Source organism: Excalfactoria chinensis, chromosome 1 (assembly GCF_039878825.1).
Source record: "Excalfactoria chinensis isolate bCotChi1 chromosome 1, bCotChi1.hap2, whole genome shotgun sequence".
NCBI classification, from domain to species: domain Eukaryota; kingdom Metazoa; phylum Chordata; class Aves; order Galliformes; family Phasianidae; genus Excalfactoria; species Excalfactoria chinensis.
The window spans coordinates 182,628,695-182,648,746 of NC_092825.1; the positions used below are offsets into that span (position 1 = coordinate 182,628,695).

Here is a 20,052-nt window from a genome sequence, read left to right on the forward strand (position 1 = left end):
GAGGACAAAGAGGGAAACGGTTGGCCTGTGGTTTTGTAGGAGAGGTGTAGGACTCTAATTTCTTGCCTTTTTCTCTTGTTTTCAGGTCCAAACTTAGTCTTTTTCAGTCGAGGATAAGCTTGCAAAAGGCAAGTGTAAAGGTGAGTTCTTACTTACTGTCAAAGTGATCTGAAGCTGCTTTGCCAGGCATTTGGCTCTTCTAGTGCTCACTGCAGGATTTCATACGGCCAAATGTACAAGGAAGTTTTCTTCCAGTGGGAGTCATAACTGTGCTTTAAGAACCATGTGTGGGATGTTGGCTTAAGAACCATGTTTGAATGGGCTCCATCAGCAGAGGGTTGGCCAGCAGGGACAGGCAGGGGATTGTCCCTCTCTCCTCTGCCCTTGTGAGGCCCCATCTGCAGTGCTGCATCCAGGTCTGGGAGCCCCAATCCAAGGAAGACAGGGAGCTGTTGGAGAGGGTCCAGAGGAGGCCACAAAGATGCTCAGAGGGCTGCAGCACCTCCCATACAAAGACAGGCTGAGGGAGCTGGGCTTGTTCAGCATGGAGAAGAGAAGGCTGCGGGGTGAGCTCATTGCAGCCTGCCAGGACCTGAAGGGAGCCTACAGACAGGAGGGGAGTCAACTCTGTGAAAGGGGAGATAACAGCAGGACAAGGGAAATGGTTTGGAGATGAAGGAGGGCAGATGGAGGTTGGATGTCAGGGGGAAGTTGTTTACAGAGAGCGGTGAGGTGCTGGAACAGCTGCCCAGAGAGGCTGTGGATGCCCCGTCCATCCCTGGAGGTGTTGAAGGCCAGCTTGGATGGGGCCCTGGGCAGCCTGGGCTGGTATTCAATGTGGAGGTTGGTGGCCCTGCCTGCGATGGGGTTTGGAGCTTCATGATCCTTCAGGTCCCTTCCAGCCTAAACCATTTATGATTCAATAATTCTATGAAATGTCAAACTGGATGAGAGAAACAAAAATGAAATCCCCTTCCCATTACCAATATTAAGCTGTTAATCCTTTTACGTTTTTGCTGTATTAGTATACTTATGCACACATCTTTATTTACTGTTAATACTTATTCAGTCACTCATTTCTCATTAGTACCTGTCCTTTACCTTCTGTTTCTTGTTGCAGTTAAAAGCACGACGGTCGGAGTGCAATTCGAAGGCTATCCATGCAAGGAATGATTATCTTCTCACTCTAGCAGCTGCTAATGCACACCAAGACCGCTACTACCAAACAGACTTGGTGAACATTATGAAGGTAAGGGAGCTCGGTTGTGTGTGTGAGATGGGACGTGCAAAAACCTGGACAACAAAATTAAGGATGTACAAAACCCAGCGTTGCTTTGCAACAGCACTGCTGGTTTGCCCACATACCTCACCAGCTGTGAGCAGTGCCATGGGTCATGCGGTGGTGTGCAGTAGTCTTGGAAACAGTAATCAGGTACCAAAGCTAAGCAGCTGCCTAAGCTCAAATAAAAGAACCAGGGTTTGAAAACTCAGACTTGGATTTCCTCATTTCACTTCTTCAGTGGTGTATCCCATGACTGGGTTGTGTGTCTGTCTGAGCACAGCTCTTCTTTCTGGTGTAGCTGATGGACACGTGGCTATGGAATCTGTTGGTTTGAAAGCATTAAGCTCAGAGAGGGTCACATCACTGTGGTTGTTCCCACCCGTGGCAGCTTGATGTGCCCAGCTGAGCAGGTGCTTGGACTCCTGGGAGGCTAAGGATGTTCAAATACAATTGCTCACAGGGTTTTCACACCATCTTAAATTTACTGAAACATACTCTGTTTTTGTAACTGAGACTAATTGTAGTATCGGTGGGACCAGCTACGTAAAGCTAAGTGAGACTTGATGTCGTTGCATTCCATGCATTGGCATTTTCAAAGCTTGTATGGATTTGTTATCTATGAACTGTTTCAAGGTGATACAGTCAGGCACAGCAATTTACTCCTTTGTGAGCTGCATTTAAAATGGCTTTATTGAAGAATTTAACACCTCCCTGAGCTGCGGTTATTGGGTGGACTTTCTCAGCTGGGGCAAGGGCTGCAGGTTGTGACAAATCACTGCGTTAACAACGTGCTTTTGTATACTGGAAGGAGAAATATATGGATCTGAAATCCAGGTAACTGAATTAGCATCGTGGCATCACAGAATGGTTAAGGTTGGAAAAGACCTCTATATTCAATGGGTCCAACCCCAGCCTGTCCCCGCCGTACCCACTGTGTCCCTAAATCAGTAAAGGTAGAAAACCAGGGACTGAAAAATACAGTAATGGAAAACTGAGTCCTAGCACTGCCATCCCTCTGCATGTGTGCTGTTGTTGTTGATTCTTTTTCTGCATCTTCTTTCAAATGTCTGTAGTTGTAGTAGTCAGATCTCTTAGTTGGGTCTGGAGCCGGGTTATTAATGAAGCTCTTTGCGTTTGGTTTTGGCACTTTTGTTTGTGAGCAGAACTGTGTGGGAACACACAGACCAACGTGCAGCAGGGCATGCTTTGGGGTGAAGGAGAGAGGGAGTCTGAGGCGAGGGATGGTGCTGGGATGTCTGCTACTGCAGTAGCAGTTGCATTCCAGCCATGAAATAGGAGTGAGTTGTCATGACCTGGGTTGGAACCTGTTCCAGTGCATCACCACCCTCTGCATGAAAAACCTCCTCCTAAGATCCAACCTAAACCTCCCCTGTCTCACTTTAAAACCATTCTCCCTTGTCCTATCACTGCCCACCCTCACAAACAGCCGTTCCCCCTCCTGTTTATTCGCTCCCTTCAAGTACTGGATGCCCACAATGAGGTCTCCCCGCAGTCTTCTCTTCTCCAAGCTAAACCAGCCCAGTTCCCTCAACCTTTCCTCATAGCAGAGCAGCTCCAGCCCTCTGCCCCCAGTCTGTACACACACCTGGGACTGCCCCGACCCAATACAGCACCCTGCACTTGGCCTGATTGAACCTCATTCGATTCTCATGGGCCCACTTCTGCAGCCTGTCCAAGTCCCTCTGGTTGGCTTCCCTTCCCTCCAATGTATTGTCTGCACCTCTCAGCTTGTCATTGTCTGCAAACTTGCACTCAATGCCAGCATCTCTGTCACTGATGAAGATGTTGAAGAGCAGCAGTCTCAAGGCCATCGTTCCATCAAGATCTGGTTGGTTGATCGCAACCAAAGGGTTGTGATCAATGTTTCTGTGTCTGGATGGATGCTGGTCACATCTGGTGCACCACTTGTGCCCTACACCAAGAAATATGAGTTCCCTACCTGATGGATGGACGGACATCACTCATGTTGGGGTATGGCCGAGTGGGAATGACCCAATATGGTTTCTGAAGAGGGAAGGCGTCCCTCAGAAAGCCATGGAAGCGGTTGCTGAGCTGGGGGTGAGGATGATCCGACTGCTTTCATGCCTTGGCTTTGCCCAGAGCTCTCAGTAGATTTTCCCACTCGTTTTCTGCTGACATGAAAGAAATGCCTTCCTGCATCGGGTGATCTCACAGATCAGTAACTGATAAAGAGATACAGAAGATGTGGGACTGAGGTAAACATTTGGGCTTTAGAGTGGAGGAGATGTGCTGGCAAGGTCCTGGTTTCTTCGTCTGGAGTCTGGGGTCTCCAGTGCAGCTGGATTGGAGACCAACACATCCAATGCAATCCAATGCATTTCCCTCATTCTCACCTGAAGCATCAGTTTTGCAGCTTACAGCAGTGATGTTACAGATGGAGCCGTGGGTGTCTCTGTGTATTGTGGGGAGTGGGACCCAATGGCCTTTAGGGATCCCTTCCAATACCAGCCATTCTGTGGCTCAGTGATGCTGCTGCATCCTTGGCTTTCTGGCAGCCTGAACATCAGCTCCTTGTGGTGCTTTACAAGCAGCAACACCCAGTGAAAGTTCGCACCTCTTTTAACAGGTGAGAGCTGCTAAAACAGGGTGAAAAAGGGTCTGGGGTGCAGTGCTGGGGGATGGGATGGGTCAGTGTGGAACAGAGCGTTGGGCTGGAGATGCTCCCTGTTGCTCAGTGTGTGATAGATGCTGTTCCTGTTCATTGGCTCTGACTCAGAGTTGCTGCTGTTGTACCGTCCTGTGACAAATGAATCACAAGTCCCTTTGTTTTGTGTAACGGGCACCAAATGGATGTTTTCCTTGGCAGAATTCCCGGTGATATCCAACTTCTGATCATCTGCAGTATTTAGAGTGTGTTATTTTGGTGTGCAGTGTGTATATGTGGAGACAAAATTATGCTCTCTGCACTGGTAAGGATGAAAAGCTGCCCAGAGCCACATCCAGCCTGGCCTTGAATGCCTGCAGGGATGGGGCATCCACAGCCTCCTTGGGCAACCTGTTCCAGTGCGTCACCACCCTTGGGGTGAAAAACTTCCTCCTAAGATCCAACCTAAACCTCCCGTCTCCCTTTCAAACCATTCCTCCTTGTCCTATCACTGCCCACCCTCACAAACAGCCGTTCCCCCTCCTGTTTATTCACTCCCTTCAAGTACTGGATGCCCACATTGAGGTCTCCTTTCAGCCTTCTCTTCTCCAAGCTAAACCAGCCCAGTTCCCTCAACCTTTCCTCATAGCAGAGCTGCTCCAGCCCTCTGACCATCTTATTGTCCTCCTCTGGTCCCACTCCAAGAGCTCCACGTTCCTCCTATGCTGGAGACCCCAAGCCTGGACCCAGTACTGCAGATGGGGTAATGTTCAAAGACAGCGTGCCTTGAGGTTTCAGAAGTGCTTTGTGGGGACAGGGCTGTGTGTGCCACACATACGGTCACCACTGGATCTGAACAACCCCGGATTCTCCTCGGTGGGTCCTTAATCCTCAGCACTGCAGTGGTGTGATGGTCACATCACGGGGCTGTTCACAGACAGCAATGCATTTTCACAAGCAGCTTTGCTAAAGCATTCAATCCAGCAAGGAGCACACAGTGACAGCAAGCAGGGCTAACTCGTGCTTCCTTACGCTGCTCGTGCTCCATGGTGTGCTCCATGCAGCCATCTTGGTGCTGGAGCACTGAGTTAAAGCAGCGCTGTGATGATGTGCCGCTCTGGTTTTCTCTTTGTGGTTTCAGTAAGCTTTTCTGTATTGTTATGAGTGTCAGTTGTGCCATCTGGCTTTTCTGTACTTTCCCATTTGCTTGACATGAGGAAGTGCAGTTGTTTAATTTGGCTCCGGCTCTTGATCTGAATTCTCGCAGTTTAAATAGAAACTAATTCTACATCATTTCACTGACCAGGTCCTTACCTTTGTGACAGCACTGAGCCACGTGACCGCATTGCTTTGTTACCACGATGGATCTGTTGTTAGACATACAGGCCCTGTTTGCCTTTCTCACGTCTTTGCCTGTTGTCAGGTATTGTCTTAAAGGGTTATGAGAGGGAGAGAACCAGGCTGGCTCCCAAGGCTTGTACTGCTGGTCACATGGATTGACGTCAGTAATGGTGAGCAGGGGGATGTCCAGCGAGCGCCGTGCATGCAGCTGGTCGTTCTGTCGTTCTATTCTATTTACAACTTGACTGTGCAGACCTGAGCAACCTGATCTCTTTGGCCTTGCTTTGAGCAGGGTTGGACTGCTATCCCTTCCAATCTGTACTGTTCCATGAGTCCATTAAGTGAGCTTAAGATCCATTGCTCAGGTGCCTGGATCTTCCAGCTGTGAGCACAGCCCTACAGCGATCGTGTTTCAATGAACCTCTTCTTGATCAGCATTGCTGAGACCTTTAGTGACGCGGAGCCGGCAGCTGTGCTTCCAGCAGTCATTCTCTGCTTAGGGGGCACATGCAGTTATGGGGCTGTTTATAACAAATGGAAACACAGACTCCAGATGTGATGTGGACAAATGGGAATCATCTGCAGCCAACGATGTTCATAGAAGTGACCCAACGCTGAGGACTTCGAATGACAGAATGGCCTGGATTGCAAAGGCCCACAGTGCTCATCCAATGTGGATGCCCACATTGAGGTCTCCCCGCAGCCTTTCTCTTCTCCAAGCTAAACCAGCTCAGTTCCCTCAGCCTTCGAAAATAATTCTGATGTCAGAAGGGCTTTGGGTTTCCTCCTCTAAATGCATTCTGCACGCCCAGCATTAGCTGCTCTGAGCTGCTGGCCTCCCTTTCCGACTCATAGGGAATTGCTGTGTGTGAGAGAATCTATTGTTTCACTTCCTGCTCCTGCCAACTGCCAGCCACAAATATTTGGTAATGACAATTAAGCCGGCCGTAGATTGCCTTATCTCTGCTATCAGATGGGCACAGCAGCTTTCCTGCAGGGCCGGGCAGTGAGCGTGCGTTGCTTTCTCCTCTTTGTTCCTATGAATGAAGGACGAGAATGGGCAGCATTGATGCAGATGCATCATGCAGCAGATGATGATGGGATTCCAGGTGATACCAACTGGGGTTTCCCAGTGTCTGCTGCTACGCTGCTTCCCTTCCCAGGGCATCAATCTGTGGGCACCTGTGCACAGAGATCATTCAACTGTGGGGAAATTAATTGCATGAATGAGGCCGTGCTTGCAAGGTGATTATGCATCTGCATCACTTGGTGAATAACTGATGGACAATGGTGCCCTCTTGTTTAGGCTTTCCTTTAAATGCTCACATATCACCCTTATGGACTGTTACCCACTGTTACTCTCCAAAGCAGCACCTCTCAGTAGCTGTTGTCTTAAACTAACAAACCTAACTGCAGGTTGGAGCTGAGCAAACATGTACAGGGAAGGCTTCCGACTGCAAACCACCTGCCCTGCTCTCACCCTGCTGCTCAGGGGTTGGGATGTAGGCAGGGACATTGCTCACCAGTCACTGCCACGGGGAAAACAGGCTCAGCAGAGGGAGATGAATGTAATGTATTGCCTATTGCTAACAGATGAGAGCAGCGAGAGCTAAAACTGGGAGCACTCGTGGCTCAGCTCTGGCAGCAGTGGGTTGGAGCCATGGGGCAATGCTGAGTTCTTCCCCCTGGGGCCACCCTGCAGCCCCCCCATTACAAAGCCTTGCTACGTAAACATGATACACCACTTCTGGTGGTGATTTATGGCTGTCTTATATGTATGTATTATGAACCATGGCATCTTACACAGTGGTGTATCAGAGCTCATGGTGGCAATCAGCTGATCCTAAGCCTGTGCCAAGGCCTGTGGGAATGGGAGAAAGGATATGGATTTTGGAAGTACATTCTTGCTGTGGGTTTTATTGCCTTCATGGAGCATGGAGAGCAGCTGAGGAGGGGGCAAAGAGAGATGTAATGGGACCATCTTTTGAAGGCACAGCAAAGACTAGGCTGGAAAAATCCCCTAAGATCTTCAAGTCCATCCATCAACCCCCTGTGCCCAACAACGGTCCCTAAACTGTGAGCAACTTCAAACAGGTCAGCTCAAGGGTTTTAGTGTCCCCAATGTTACGAGTCCCATATGAGTTTAAGAGTCCCATAACTCAGAGTTATGGAAGCCCAGAAAGAAAACCTGACGCTGATGTGATCCAAAGGTATTGTAAAGAAAACGTGTTGGCTTGAAAGAGCCTTGACAACATCCCGATGTGTGGTTATCATCACTGGAGTTTGTTTGGAGAAGTTGCTGTGCAAAACAGCTTTCTGGTTTAATCTAATGAGCAGCAGAAGTGCTTCCATTCATCACTCCTCTTGATGAAACGGCTCAGTGCTCTGTATTAGATCTTGGCTATAACGGTCTAATTTAATCTCATCTAATGTAATAGATGACTATTCGATCGAGTAAGGATTGGAAAATCTTCTGGAGTCCCAGCAAAAGGTGGATGGAAAGAAGTACAGCTGATTCTGGTGTGTTCTTCATGGTGTGCATTTGTGAACTGAGGAATCCTAAAGTGCTTTGGGTTGGAAGGGACCCCAAGGATCACAAAGCAACTTTGAAGGCACCCGGTGCTGCTGTTAGCTGGATTGCTTTGCTCTGCACAACCTCCAGCCTGAACAGCTGACAAACACCCCCTGCCATCCAACCACATGGGCTTCAAAACGCTGCCTGCTCCCTCCTAGGCACCCAAGCAGGAGCTTCGTGCTGCCACAGGGAAGGAAGGCAGATCAGCTGGAGCGCAGTGCGAAGGAGCAAAGCACCGATGAGGAACAAAAAAGGCAACAACATCTCAGACTGCCCACATTCATCTCCCCAAGTTCCGTTCTGTTGAATGGGGTCATGTGCTGCCACTTCCCAGTTTTGTGACGTTGGGAGGATTTGGTGCATTTTTCAATTCCACTTTCATGGGGGGTTGATGAGTCACAGCGTCACAGAATGGTTTGGGTTGGAAGGGACCTCCAGGATCATGAAGCTCCAACCCCCGACCACACACAGGGCCACCAACCTCCACATTGAATACCAGCCCAGGCTGCCCAGGGCCCCATCCAAGCTGGCCTTCAACACCTCCAGGGATGGACGGGGCATCCACAGCCTCTCTGGGCAGCTGTTCCAGCACCTCACCACTCTCTGTAAACAACTTCCCCCTGACATCCAACCTCCATCTGCCCTCCTTCAACTCCAAACCATTTCCCTTGTCCTGCTGTTATCCCCCCTTTTCACAGAGCTGACTCCCCTCCTGTCTGTAGACTCCCTTTAGTTCCTGGCAGGCTGCAATGAGCTCACCCCGCAGCCTTCTCTTCTCCATGCTGAACAAGCCCAGCTCCCTCAGCCTGTCTTTGTATGGGAGGTGCTGCAGCCCTCTGAGCATCTTTGTGTCCTCCTCTGCACCCTCTCCAACAGCTCCCATTGAATGAGGTGCAGTTCTCCCACCCTCACATGCTGACAATGTTGTTCCTATGCTGTGGTGAGGGCTCCTTCTCTAGCACAGGGGAAAGGAGGGAGAGATGGAGATACTTCCTGTCATTTCTGTGTGTCGGTTCAGTAGACAGCTGTTAGTGTGTATGTTTTACTTCTGGTCTTTCTTTTCATGACTTTATTGCTGATGTTGTACCCAGGAATGCCCCTGCAGGGTGAGGAGCACACACTGCCCTTGGAGGTGGCTGCAGACAGACTGAGGAGAGGAAGAGATCTGGCTCTTGGTGCATGGACTTTTTTCCTGGAGAAGGGAAGGCTGCAGGGTGACCTCATTGCAGCCTGCCAGGACCTGAAGGGAGCCTGTAAACAGGAGGGGAGTCAACTCTGTGAAAGGGGGAATAACAGCAGGACAAGGGAAATGGTTTGGAGTTGAAGGAGGGCAGATGGAGGTTGGATGTCAGGGGGAAGTTGTTTACAGAGAGTGGTGAGGTGCTGGGACAGCTGCCCAGAGAGGCTGTGGATGCCCCGTCCATCCCTGGAGGTGTTGAAGGGCAGCTTGGATGGGGCCCTGGGCAGGTTGGCCATAAGGGGCAGGATGAGCACTGGGCTTCCAGTCACGTTTAAAGCAGAGTTCAGGCTTCAGAATCACGGTGCCTTCATGCTGCAGGACTGCTCTGCTGCTCAGCAGGAGGGAGCTGGCTGCAGTACATCAGCAGATCCGTGGTTGCTGCAGGCATTGCTGCTCGCAACGCTTACATGGCTTTGATCGTGGGTTTTGTTGGTAATTTCTGTACCAGAGTTGTGTTCTGTTGACAAACACCCGCGGACGTTGATTCACTTTTATGTTGGGATGTCGTGACGACGAAGAAGCGAGCGATGCTGCAGCGACTGAAGGGATGAGAAAGCTAACAGATCTCAGCAAGCAAGCTTCTCTTCTGCGCCAGGAGCAGGAGGTGCCTGCAGGAAATCAGCAGCAGGAAGGCACTCGGTATTTGTAAGGGAAAATGGCTGTGGAATGGGTTTTCCTGCCCTTCCTCCCTTTTACTCACAGTGGCTGCTGCCATCCAAGAAGCTGTTGCCGTGCTTGGGTTGCACCTCCCCAAGACCCAACGGATGCTTCAACTGAGCTTCCGCTGTGAAGTGGGAAGAGGTTTAGAGTGGAGTTTAGGGAGACAGAGGAAGAAAAGCAGTCCTTGTTCTGAATGGCTTACAGGTTATTCCCAAAGCAAAAACACCGGGATCAGAGAGAGCAGAGCTTCCAATGGGAATGGGAATAGGGCGGTGGCGTAATTGAATTGTAGCTGTTCAATTGGCTGCTCAAAATAGATGGAAGAAGGCACCGGTGATACAGATCTCCCTTATTATTTGGGGGTTTTGTTTCGATTGCTGAGCAGGAAAATGGGCCCCGTTGCTGTGATGCCATACCATTGGGATGACAGATAACATCAAAACGTGTTGGTCCGCAAATACAATGATTTTTTGGTCAGTTCCTCTACAACTTCTGCTTATCTTTCCATGCTCAGTCTGCAGGCAGGGAGGAGCAGGTCTGGACTCAACTTTGGCCTCTTCCCTCCACCCATGCGAGGAAATGCTTTGCCTTCAGCATCATTGTGCAAGGGACATGGCAACCCCAAAGCCAGAGGGACACAGAGATGTCAGAGAGCATCCAGAGAACTGCAGAGATGGGGAAAGGTCTGGAGGGCAAAGTGGGTGAGGAGCAGCTGGGGTCCCTTGAGCTGTTTGGCCCCAAGCACAGGGGGCAGAGGGGATGTTCATGGTAGCCCTATAGCCCCTCATGGCCCTACAGCCCCTCATGGCCCTACAGCCCCTCATGGCCCTACAGCCCCTCATGGCCCTGCAACCATGGCCAATTTCAATGCAGTTTAGGCAACCCTCACAACCAATACAAGCTGGGGGATGTAAGGATTGAGTGCAGCCCTGCTGAGAGACCTTGGTGGATGGAAGCTGTACATGAGCCAGCACTGTGCCCTTATAGCCCAGACAGCCAACTGCATCCTGGGCTGCACCAAAGCAGCACGGCCAGCAGGTCAGGGTGTGCATCGTATGGCACTAACTGTAATAACTTCAGTCCTGGCAGCTCTCATTTGTTATTTAAGGATTTCATCACAGCCAAAGCACTGTTAATTAACGGCAGGAGGGAGGCTGTGCTGCAGTCCTGCTGCACTGACAGATCTGTACACTGATATCCAACCTAAAATCAGCATCCATCCCCGTGCTTTCCATGAGCACAGTGTGCACCTCCACCAATTCTGGGGCACTGCGGGTCAGTGTATAGGAACAACTGAGCTTCCCCAGCCCTATATTTGTCATCATCTGCCTCGGAGCGCTGCAATGCCAGCTGTGCAAGGCCTGCAGGGATCCACTCCAATACAGTTTAATCATCAGCTAAATGGCAGGAGTCCCTCCTGCTGGGCCTGACGTGAAAGCAGAATGACATGAAGGTGGGGAGAGCTCTGATGGTTGCTTCTGGGGGTTGGGAAGCGCTGTTGACAGCAAACTGGAATAAAACTGGCATCTGCTTTGCAAACCGACAAGTTACAACTACATTGCCAAGTTGAAACTGTTTATTTCCATTTATTAGCAGAGATAACGCTCCAATGCAGTGTTTGGTCTGAAAAGCTTCAGGGACAGAATTACTCGAACCCAAAAGCCTGCAGGTCTCGTTTGGGGCAATAAAGTGTATAAATGCACTGTTTGTGTCCTCTGAAAGTGCACAACGGAGCTGCTGTTGGAGCAGCGTGTGTTTGATGTGAAGATAAAGGCACTTGCAATGGGAGCTTTAACTTTGCTGTTTGCATAATTGCGATCATTGCAGTGAGGATCTGATGTTATAAAAGCTCATGGAGTGTCAAAGGTAAAACCCCCCAGGATGGGATTATAGAATGACAGAACGGTTTGGGTTGGGAGGGACCTTGCAACTCAGCCAGTCCCAAGCCCTGCTGTAGGCAGGGACACCTCCCATAGCCCAGGCTCCAGGTCCTGGTAGGTCGCTATAACATCTCCTTGGATCCTTCTCTTCTCCATCCTGCACAGCCCCGGCTCTCTCAGCCTGTCCCCATAGGGGAGGTGCTGCAGCATCATTTCAGGGCCCTCCAATGGACCCTCTCCAACAGCTCCATGTCCTTCTCGTGTTGGGGGCCCCAGAACTGGACGCAGTGCTGCAGGTGGGCTCTCACAAGAGCAGAGCAGAGGGCAGAATCACCTCCCTGTCCCTGCTGCTCACCCTTCTCTTGATGCACCATTGGCCTTCTGGGCTGCCAGCGCACACTGCTGGCTCATAGTGTGTCTCCCATCCATTGACAGCCCCAAATCCCTCTCCTCAGGGCTGCTCTCCAGCCATTCTCTGCCCAAGCTCCATCTGTTGGGGATTGCCCCAATGCAGGTGCAGGACTTTGCACTTGGCCTTGTTGAAGTGCATGAGGTTGGCGTGGGCCCACCTCTCCATCCTGCCCAGGTCCCTCTGGATGGCATCCCTTCCATCTGGCAGCAGGTCATGCCTTATGCATTAGCAGGGTATTGCAAGGCAAACCATCATTAGAGCTGTGCTTGGTGGCTGGGCGCTGAGGAAAGCAGTGCCTTTTGAAGCACATTTGGAATACACCATTTTGGATCGAGTTCCAACCCCCCTAACCACAGGCAGGACCACAAACCTCCAGGTCTGGTACATAGAATCCTAGAATGGCTTGTATTGGAAGAGACCCCAAGGAAACCTGCCTTTAATATGTGACATTAAATGGAACTGTCAGCTATTTGAGAGCTGGTGTTTGTTCAGCACACAGCTTGCACTAGACCTCCACATAACCTTGGTTGTGCACTGTGGTTTTAGGGCTCCTGTTACAACAGGGCTTCTCCATTTGAACTCCAGTGTTGTCCTCAGGGAGTTTTGAAGCTTACACCATAGTTCTGCTCAGCATTTGGCATTGCATGGCGTGCCATGAGCCAGCAGGTCACACCAAGCACTGGGTGAGGAGCATCCTGCGGTGCCATGGCTGGTGCACCTCTGGGCTGGTGGCTTCACGTGGCCCTGTGGTTCCTGGGTCACTTGTGTCCCATCACAGCATCTCCCCAAACCTGAGCTGAGCTCTCAGCTGTGGCTGCCTCACACAGTTGGGTGGTGATGGTGTAACCCAGCGTGGGGCTGTTGTGGTGCTCTGTGGTGCCATCTAATGGAGATAAGCACCGCTGGTCCTCCCTGTCAAAATGAAATACGTCTGCGTGTCACCATCCGAGGTTGCTCCAGGAAGATGATCGTGTCTTGAAAGCATTCAGATGGGCATTGTACAAAGTGAGACTGTTAATAAATTGGCACAGGCTGTTTGGGAGTAGTGGGTTCCCCCCACAGGTGTTCTGAAGCAGCAAGTTGTGATGCTGATCCATAGTGGGATGGGATGGGGTGGGCCTGGGGATCTTGGAGGTCATCTCCGACCTTTGTGTTTCCATGGTGTTATTACTCTGTACATCACGCTCTGAAGTGCATCGTGCTTTTCTTTAATGCGTTGCCTTTTCCTCCAGGCTCTGGATGGGAACGTCTACGATCACCTGAAGGATTATTTAATGGCACTCAGCAGGACTGAACTCGAGACGTGCCAAGCCGTACAGAACACCTTCCAGTTTTTACTGGAGACTTCCAGCAGGGTAAGCCTCGTGCTGAATGATTCTTTGTAACCAAATACTTTGGGTATATAGAAGTTCCCAGACCTGCTTCCAAAATAATGACAAAAACTGAAGGCTTATTATTTTTGCTTGCACCAGAGTGGTATTAAGTTAAAAGTAAACGAGACGCTTTTCCTGGGGAGACTTTTTCCTCTTGCCACCCAGACTGCGTTCTCACGAGTGCATTTACACTGCAAAGGGTTTCTGGAGAGCAGCAACCAAGAGAAAGTGCCACTGAGGGTCCTGAGCTGCGTAGTGTGGAGCAGCATTACTCACCCATGACATTCAAACCGTACCCAACCGCTCGGCTCATCGCTTAATAATTGATTGTCAGCTTAGAAACAAAACATTGCGGCGTTCTGTCTTTGGAATTAAGAACAGCAAACACTGGGAGCAGCTGAATGTTGTCGCGCTCGTGGTTTGTTTGCTTTGTCGAGCAGCCAGAATCAGAAATACGTGATCGCTTCCAGGATCATTTGGGTACTTCAATAATTCATGTGCTGGGCTCAAAACAAATAAATAAATACTAATTGCCGTTGAACGCAAACGAGCTGCTTCGGTGTGGTCGTAATATTCCTTTCTATGGATCCCTGAACCACCTGCACAGAAACAGAGCAGCTTGTGTTGGAACAACGCTTGTAACACGTTGTGTGTTCAGCACTGAGTGTGCTGCCTTGCACAGTGTTGGGTATACAGTGAGGGGGTCGAAACAGGCTGCTCTCAAGGCTGTCTTTGAGTCATAGTTGGGAAGTGAAGGAGAAACGCTGTTTTATCTTCTGTTGGTAAAAGCCTTCCAGTCATGTGCATTGCTGTGCATCGCTCAGGTCAGCTCTCATCATGGGATGGCAGTTGTTTGAGTTGGATAGGATCTTTAAGACACTGCTCTTAAGACAGGGAGCTGTTGGAGAGAGTCAAGAGGAGGACCACAAAGATGGTGAGAGGACCTCAAGCATCATGAAGCTCCAACCCCCCACCGCAGGCAGGGCCACCAACCTCCTCACTGAATACCAGCCCAGGCTGCCCAGGGCCCCATCCAAGCTGGCCTTCAACACCTCCAGGGATGGACGCGGCATCCACAGCCTCTCTGGGCAGCTGTTCCAGCACCTCACCACTCTCTCTATGAACACCTTCCCCCTGACATCCAACCTCCATCTGCCCTCCTTCAACTCCAAACCATTTCCCTTGTCCTGCTGTTATCCCCCCTTTCACAGAGTTGACTCCCCTCCTGTCTGTAGGCTCCCTTCAGGTCCTGGCAGGCTGCAATGAGGTCACTCCGCAGCCTTCTCTTCTCCATGCTGAACAACCCCAGCTCCCTCAGCCTGTGTTTGTATGGGAGGTGCTGCAGCCCTCTGAGCATCTTTGTGGCCTCCTCTGGACCCTCTCCAACAGCTCCCTGTCTTTCTTGTATTGAGAGCCCCACACCTGGATGCAACACTGCAGATGGTGCCTCACAAGGGCAGAGCAGAGAGGGACAATCCCTTCCCTGTCCCTGCTGGCCACCCCTCTGCTGATGGAGCCCAGGATCCCATTTGCTTTCCGAGCTGCAGGAGCACACTGCTGGCTCATGGTCAGTTTTTCATCCACCAGGAAACTCCACTCTGCATAACACTGTGTTAAGAGAAAAGCAAGACCCTGTTTGTTGCAGGGAGGTGGGCTGGATGAGTGCTAAAGGCCCCTTCCAACTCAAATCAGTTCTCATTCCGGGATTCCTTTCCAGCTGACAGCCCTACTTTGGACTCGTACTTCCTGCATTTCCTGGTGGAAGATTTGGTTTGCTAAAAAACACGTTTCTGAAATTCCATTTGCTGCTTCGAGTCACTGCATTTCTGTGATCTTTCCATCTACAAACTTCTTTCAGCTGGGGCCAATCGCTGCCTTTTCGCTCGTGTCTGACTGTGCGTGTGCCATAGCTCTGAATCATAGAGTCATAGAATGGCCTGGGTTGCAAAGGCCCACAGTGCTCATCCAGCTCCAATCCCCTGCTGTGTGCAGGGTCACCAACCAGCAGCCCAGGCTGCCCAGAGCCACATCCAGCCTGGCCTTGAATGCCTGCAGGGATGGGGCATCCACAGCCTCCTTGGGCAACCTGTTCCAGTGACTTCAAGTCTAGAAGTCTATATTAAAACATCGACATTGACTTCATGAAGAAGCTGCAGGAGAACATGGGCTTGAGTTCTGAACAACAGGAAATCCATTTGAGAAGGCTGCTCGGGCGTCCTTTGATTCTGCTTTGAACAGTTGTGAACTGCACTGTGCGCTGTGCTCCCAGCATTCACCCTTTCACGCAGCTCTCCTGCAGCCGTGATACGCAGCCACGCTGCATTCCTCAGAGGGAGCATTTCTGCAGTGTGCTGTTGAGAAGGTGCCTTTTCCTACCTGGATAAAGGAGCTGCTTTCCACTCTATCTAAGCTGAAGGCGTTAAAAGGAAGCATGTTCTGTTTTGCCCTCAGTATCCACGGCGTGGAGTTATCTGATCTACACCCTCACTGTAGGAGGGCTGATGCATCTTTCACTGCTACCACTGGAGCTCTCATTATGCACTTTACCGTTTTAAATCCCTGCAATGTCAGCCCTGCAGCACTATTTACATTTCTCTCTGGAGCTTAAGGTGGATATTTTGCAGCCATCACCATTGCAGTGCACACTGAGCACAGGCGGTGTTTCCCTGCTCACACACAACAGAGCTCAGCAATGCGGACCGCAGTGCTGCTGCTCCCTGGGGATGGAACAGAAAGGAATGAGTTTTGTAACTGATTTTATCCCAGATGGTCCTTTCAGCTCCTGCAAGCACTGATTTGTGTAAAGAGGAGACACTTCAGTATAAGAAACTGTACAAAGAACAGTGTACAAGAGGAGAGGGCAGTGTTTATGGAGGGGGAGGGCCGGGCTGTCTGCAGGGCTTGTTTCCCATTTTGCCTTTGGGCTGTTTCTCTTTGCTCAGCAGCAGATATCAGTTCGGTTGCTCTCTTCCAGTGTTTGTCCCCTGGGTCACTTCTATGGCTCAGAACCAACCTGTGCATTTCCTTTGGTTGCATTCGAGGTTCTGCTATGAAATGTGGTCTATGCTGGAAAGAGCCGTTTTACTCTTATCAGTGTTTGTAACACACGCTTTGGTTTGGGAAGCAACCTCCCTAAATGGCATTTCTTATGTTCCAGGTGGTGCGAGATTACAATCTACAGCAGTTCTTACAGGAGAACTCCGTGTTTCACAAACCACAGCCCTTCCAGTTCCAACCGAGCGACAGCGACACTGTAAGGACACCCTGAATTCCTTTGCTTTATTTGCCCTTGCTTTATCTTTAAGGATGCCACAGGCAGGGCACAGAGCGATGCTCACTGGTGTGTCAGTCCGTTCGAAGCTCACAGCACTCACTGGATCAGGCTGAAGCTCACACTGTATTATTGGGATGGGTGGCCCAATGGCAGCAGCTTTGCTTGTGGGTGGTAATGGAGCACCACACGGGCTCTACATTGGCCATAGGAAAGCCGGGTATGGCTTGCATGATGGTTCTCATACTGAGCACTAACGCTGAAGGAGATGCATGGAGGGTGATCTCTAGATCCACTCCAATGCTTAATGCCTGCCTGGTCCAAGAGCACACACATTCAGACTAAGCACGTGACACACTGTGACTGGCATCAACACTTGGGATGTTTAAGTGTTACTGGAATGGAGAAATGACAACTGTGAGTGTTGTAAACAAGGGGAGCATTACCTGTTGAAAGCATAGAATCAGAGAATCACAGAATGGCCTGGGTTGCAAAGGCCCACAGTGCTCATCCAGTTCCAACCCTCTGCTGTGTGCAGGGTCACCAACCAGCAGCCCAGGCTGCCCAGAGCCACATCCAGCCTGGCCTTGAATGCCTGCAGGGATGGGGCATCCACAGCCTCCTTGGGCAACCTGTTCCAGTGCGTCACCACCCTCTGGGTTAAAAACTCCCTCCTCAGATCCAACCCAAACCTCCCCTGTCTCACTTTAAAGCCATTCCCCCTTGTTCTATCACTGCCCACCCTCATATACAGCTGTTCCCCTCCTGTTTATATGTTCCCTTCAGAATTGGAAGTCCACATATAGGAAATCCTTGATTTTAGTGTGCCATTAAAACATTGCCTTCCGAAAATCCTTGGAAAATACCATGCTGGGCTATGTGTTGTTTGCAAAGCAATCATTAACGGTGTTAAAATTAAGAGTAGGTAAATACATTTCCTATCGACCCTTTAAAAATAGTGACGTGTTGATCTATCACCCACACCAGGAATGTTTTCATAAGAAACAGCAACGTAAAGTAAATCTGGCCCAAAGAAAATGAGCCGTACGCAGCTTTTTATGTCTTAAATCCTTTACTAAACTGGCTCGGATGAAAACATCTTCACCTCCGGTTTGAGTCATCAGATGGAAGAGTTCTCCTCATGGATGTGCACAAGTGTTATTAATCCGAAACTACTAACCCCTGTAACACTGCTTCCCTTATCTTTCTGTTTCTAAAGTTGTTCCGATTGCTCTCCCAGCTCCATTGTAGAGGGTTGCACACCACGTCAGGTTGTTTGCAGTGCGGTGAGCAGAACCTCCCTAACCATTGCTGTGCCTCTCTAACCTTTGCTGCTGTGTTTCCATCCCTGTGCAATCTCTGCCTCCAGAGTTTTAACACGGTTCAGCTGGTGGACATCGAGCCCTCACCTGTCAGTGCCATGCGAATGACTATAGCAGAGGTATATGGTAGTGTTTGTCATCTGCCCTCGGTGTCTGTGTCGCTCCTGCCCTGCATGTGCCGTGGGGATGCTGAATTCACAGCCATGTAGAGGTGGCAACAGAATGCATCACACAGCTGTAAAAGAAACGGGCTCTTCTCACAGTGAGACTGAAGGTAGAGTAAAAGAATGCTGCTGGTTGTGGAGGTGAGCTTCACGCTTCTCTTCTGCACTTGCACAGCGTTAGGAATTGGCATTGCAGTCCTTTGGGGCTACGAGTTACAGTCTCACAGCTTGGGATGGTGATGTGTGGGACTGGTTACATCTCTGGTGTGAGCAGGGAAGCTTGCAGCACGACTGCAGGCTGTCAGTGCATGCTGAGGCAATGCAGCCCATCACTATTGCATGTTGTTCTTTTCCGGAGAGCGATCCCCATGTTAAAGAGAGCAAAAATTCACTCATGTCCAAGTCTTCAGCAAGGAAAATCTGATGGTTCTCTGATGAGCTCTTGTATGGCCTCACATCATACACACAGCACTGCTTAACCTGCAGCTCTGCAGAGGCAGTGAAGGGGATTCTCAGTCTGTAGCTGCCTCTGTTGTTTGGGTGCAGCTCCTGCTGGCTCAGCAAACCCAACTGGGCTGTTACATTGCTGCATCTCTTCCTGGTGCTGCAGTCTCAGACCATCTGGCTGCTCACACTGTAACCAGTTTTCATCCCCCCCCCGTCCCCTAAAACAAAATATCCTACAAACTCCATCATGACCCAAATCATTAAGCTCAACTAATGGGATCCTGCTTGAAAAATGGCAAGCTATGTTTTAACCAGTTCTCATGTAGTAGCTGTGAGCGAGGGAGGGATTGAGCTCACAATTCGGCTTCGGAATTTGCAGTAAGTCCTCTGAAGGATGGAATAACAGCAGAGCGGTTCTCAAGCATTCTGTTGCCACATCCTCTCTATATCCGTGGTCTGCAGAGGTTTTGGTGTTGTGTTCCTGTGGGATGTGCATGATGGTTCTCATACTGAGCACTAACGCTGAAGGAGATGCACGGAGGGTGATCTCTAGATCCACTCCAATGCTTAATGCCTGCCTGGTCCAAGAGCACACAGATTCAGACTAAGCACATGACACACTGTGACTGGCATCAACACTTGGGATGTTTAAGTGTTACTGGAATGGAGAAATGACAACTGTGAGTGTTGTAAACAAGGAGAGCATTACCTGTTGAAAGCATAGAATCAGAGAATCACAGAATGGCCTGGGTTGCAAAGGCCCACAGTGCTCATCCAGCTCCAACCCCCTGCTGTGTGCAGGGTCACCAACCAGCAGCCCAGGCTGCCCAGAGCCACATCCAGCCTGGCCTTGAATGCCTGCAGGGATGGGGCATCCACAGCCTCCTTGGGCAACCTGTTCCAGTGCATCACCACCCTCTGGGTGAAAAACTTCCTCCTAAGATCCAACCTAAACATCCCCCGTCTCACTTTAAATCCCCTTGTCCTATCAATATCCAAACGTGCTGTCCTCACACTTCCAAGATAAGCATAACCGTAAGAACAGGGCAAAATGGAAAGGAAATGAGCCAGCTTTTCTCTATTTCCTGCTTAGGAAAAAGGTTCTTTTCCTTGAACTGCGTGTTATCGGGTGAGAAAAGGGGCCAAACAGCAAAAAGCTGTTTGTGATTTGCTGGAGGACAGCAGCACCAGCAGCCAGCACCAGCTGTCCAGGTGGGGCTCCTTCCTGCCTCTTTCTGCTGCCCCTACCCATCGTTTCCCCTGTACATCACTGATGCTGTCGTTCCCCTATAACTATCACCAAACACTATTTGCAGGGCTCCTTCTCAACGTGAGAAATGTGTTTTCCTCTCGCAGAGAAACCACCTCTCCATCAGTTCAGCAGGAAGTTTTGCAGCTTCACCTCTCTTCCCTCTGGGGAAATAGGGTTGAACTTCACCCCTTCCCCCATCCATAGGCA

At 50.2% G+C, this 20,052-nt stretch overlaps 1 protein-coding gene across 2 annotated transcripts in view; it reads left to right on the forward strand.

Annotated features, from left to right (window-relative positions):
* FCHSD2 (FCH and double SH3 domains 2) overlaps positions 1 to 20,052 on the forward strand; it is a 99,214-nt gene that overhangs the window by 57,454 nt on the left and 21,708 nt on the right. The window contains exons 7-11 of one of the 2 annotated variants that reach the window (XM_072327037.1): positions 86 to 140; positions 1,121 to 1,249; positions 13,249 to 13,371; positions 16,547 to 16,642; positions 18,030 to 18,101. In XM_072327037.1, the coding sequence (XP_072183138.1) occupies positions 86 to 140; positions 1,121 to 1,249; positions 13,249 to 13,371; positions 16,547 to 16,642; positions 18,030 to 18,101 (475 nt within the window). The remainder of the gene's footprint in view (positions 1 to 85; positions 141 to 1,120; positions 1,250 to 13,248; positions 13,372 to 16,546; positions 16,643 to 18,029; positions 18,102 to 20,052) is intronic. The other variant, XM_072327036.1, reaches the window with a different exon arrangement.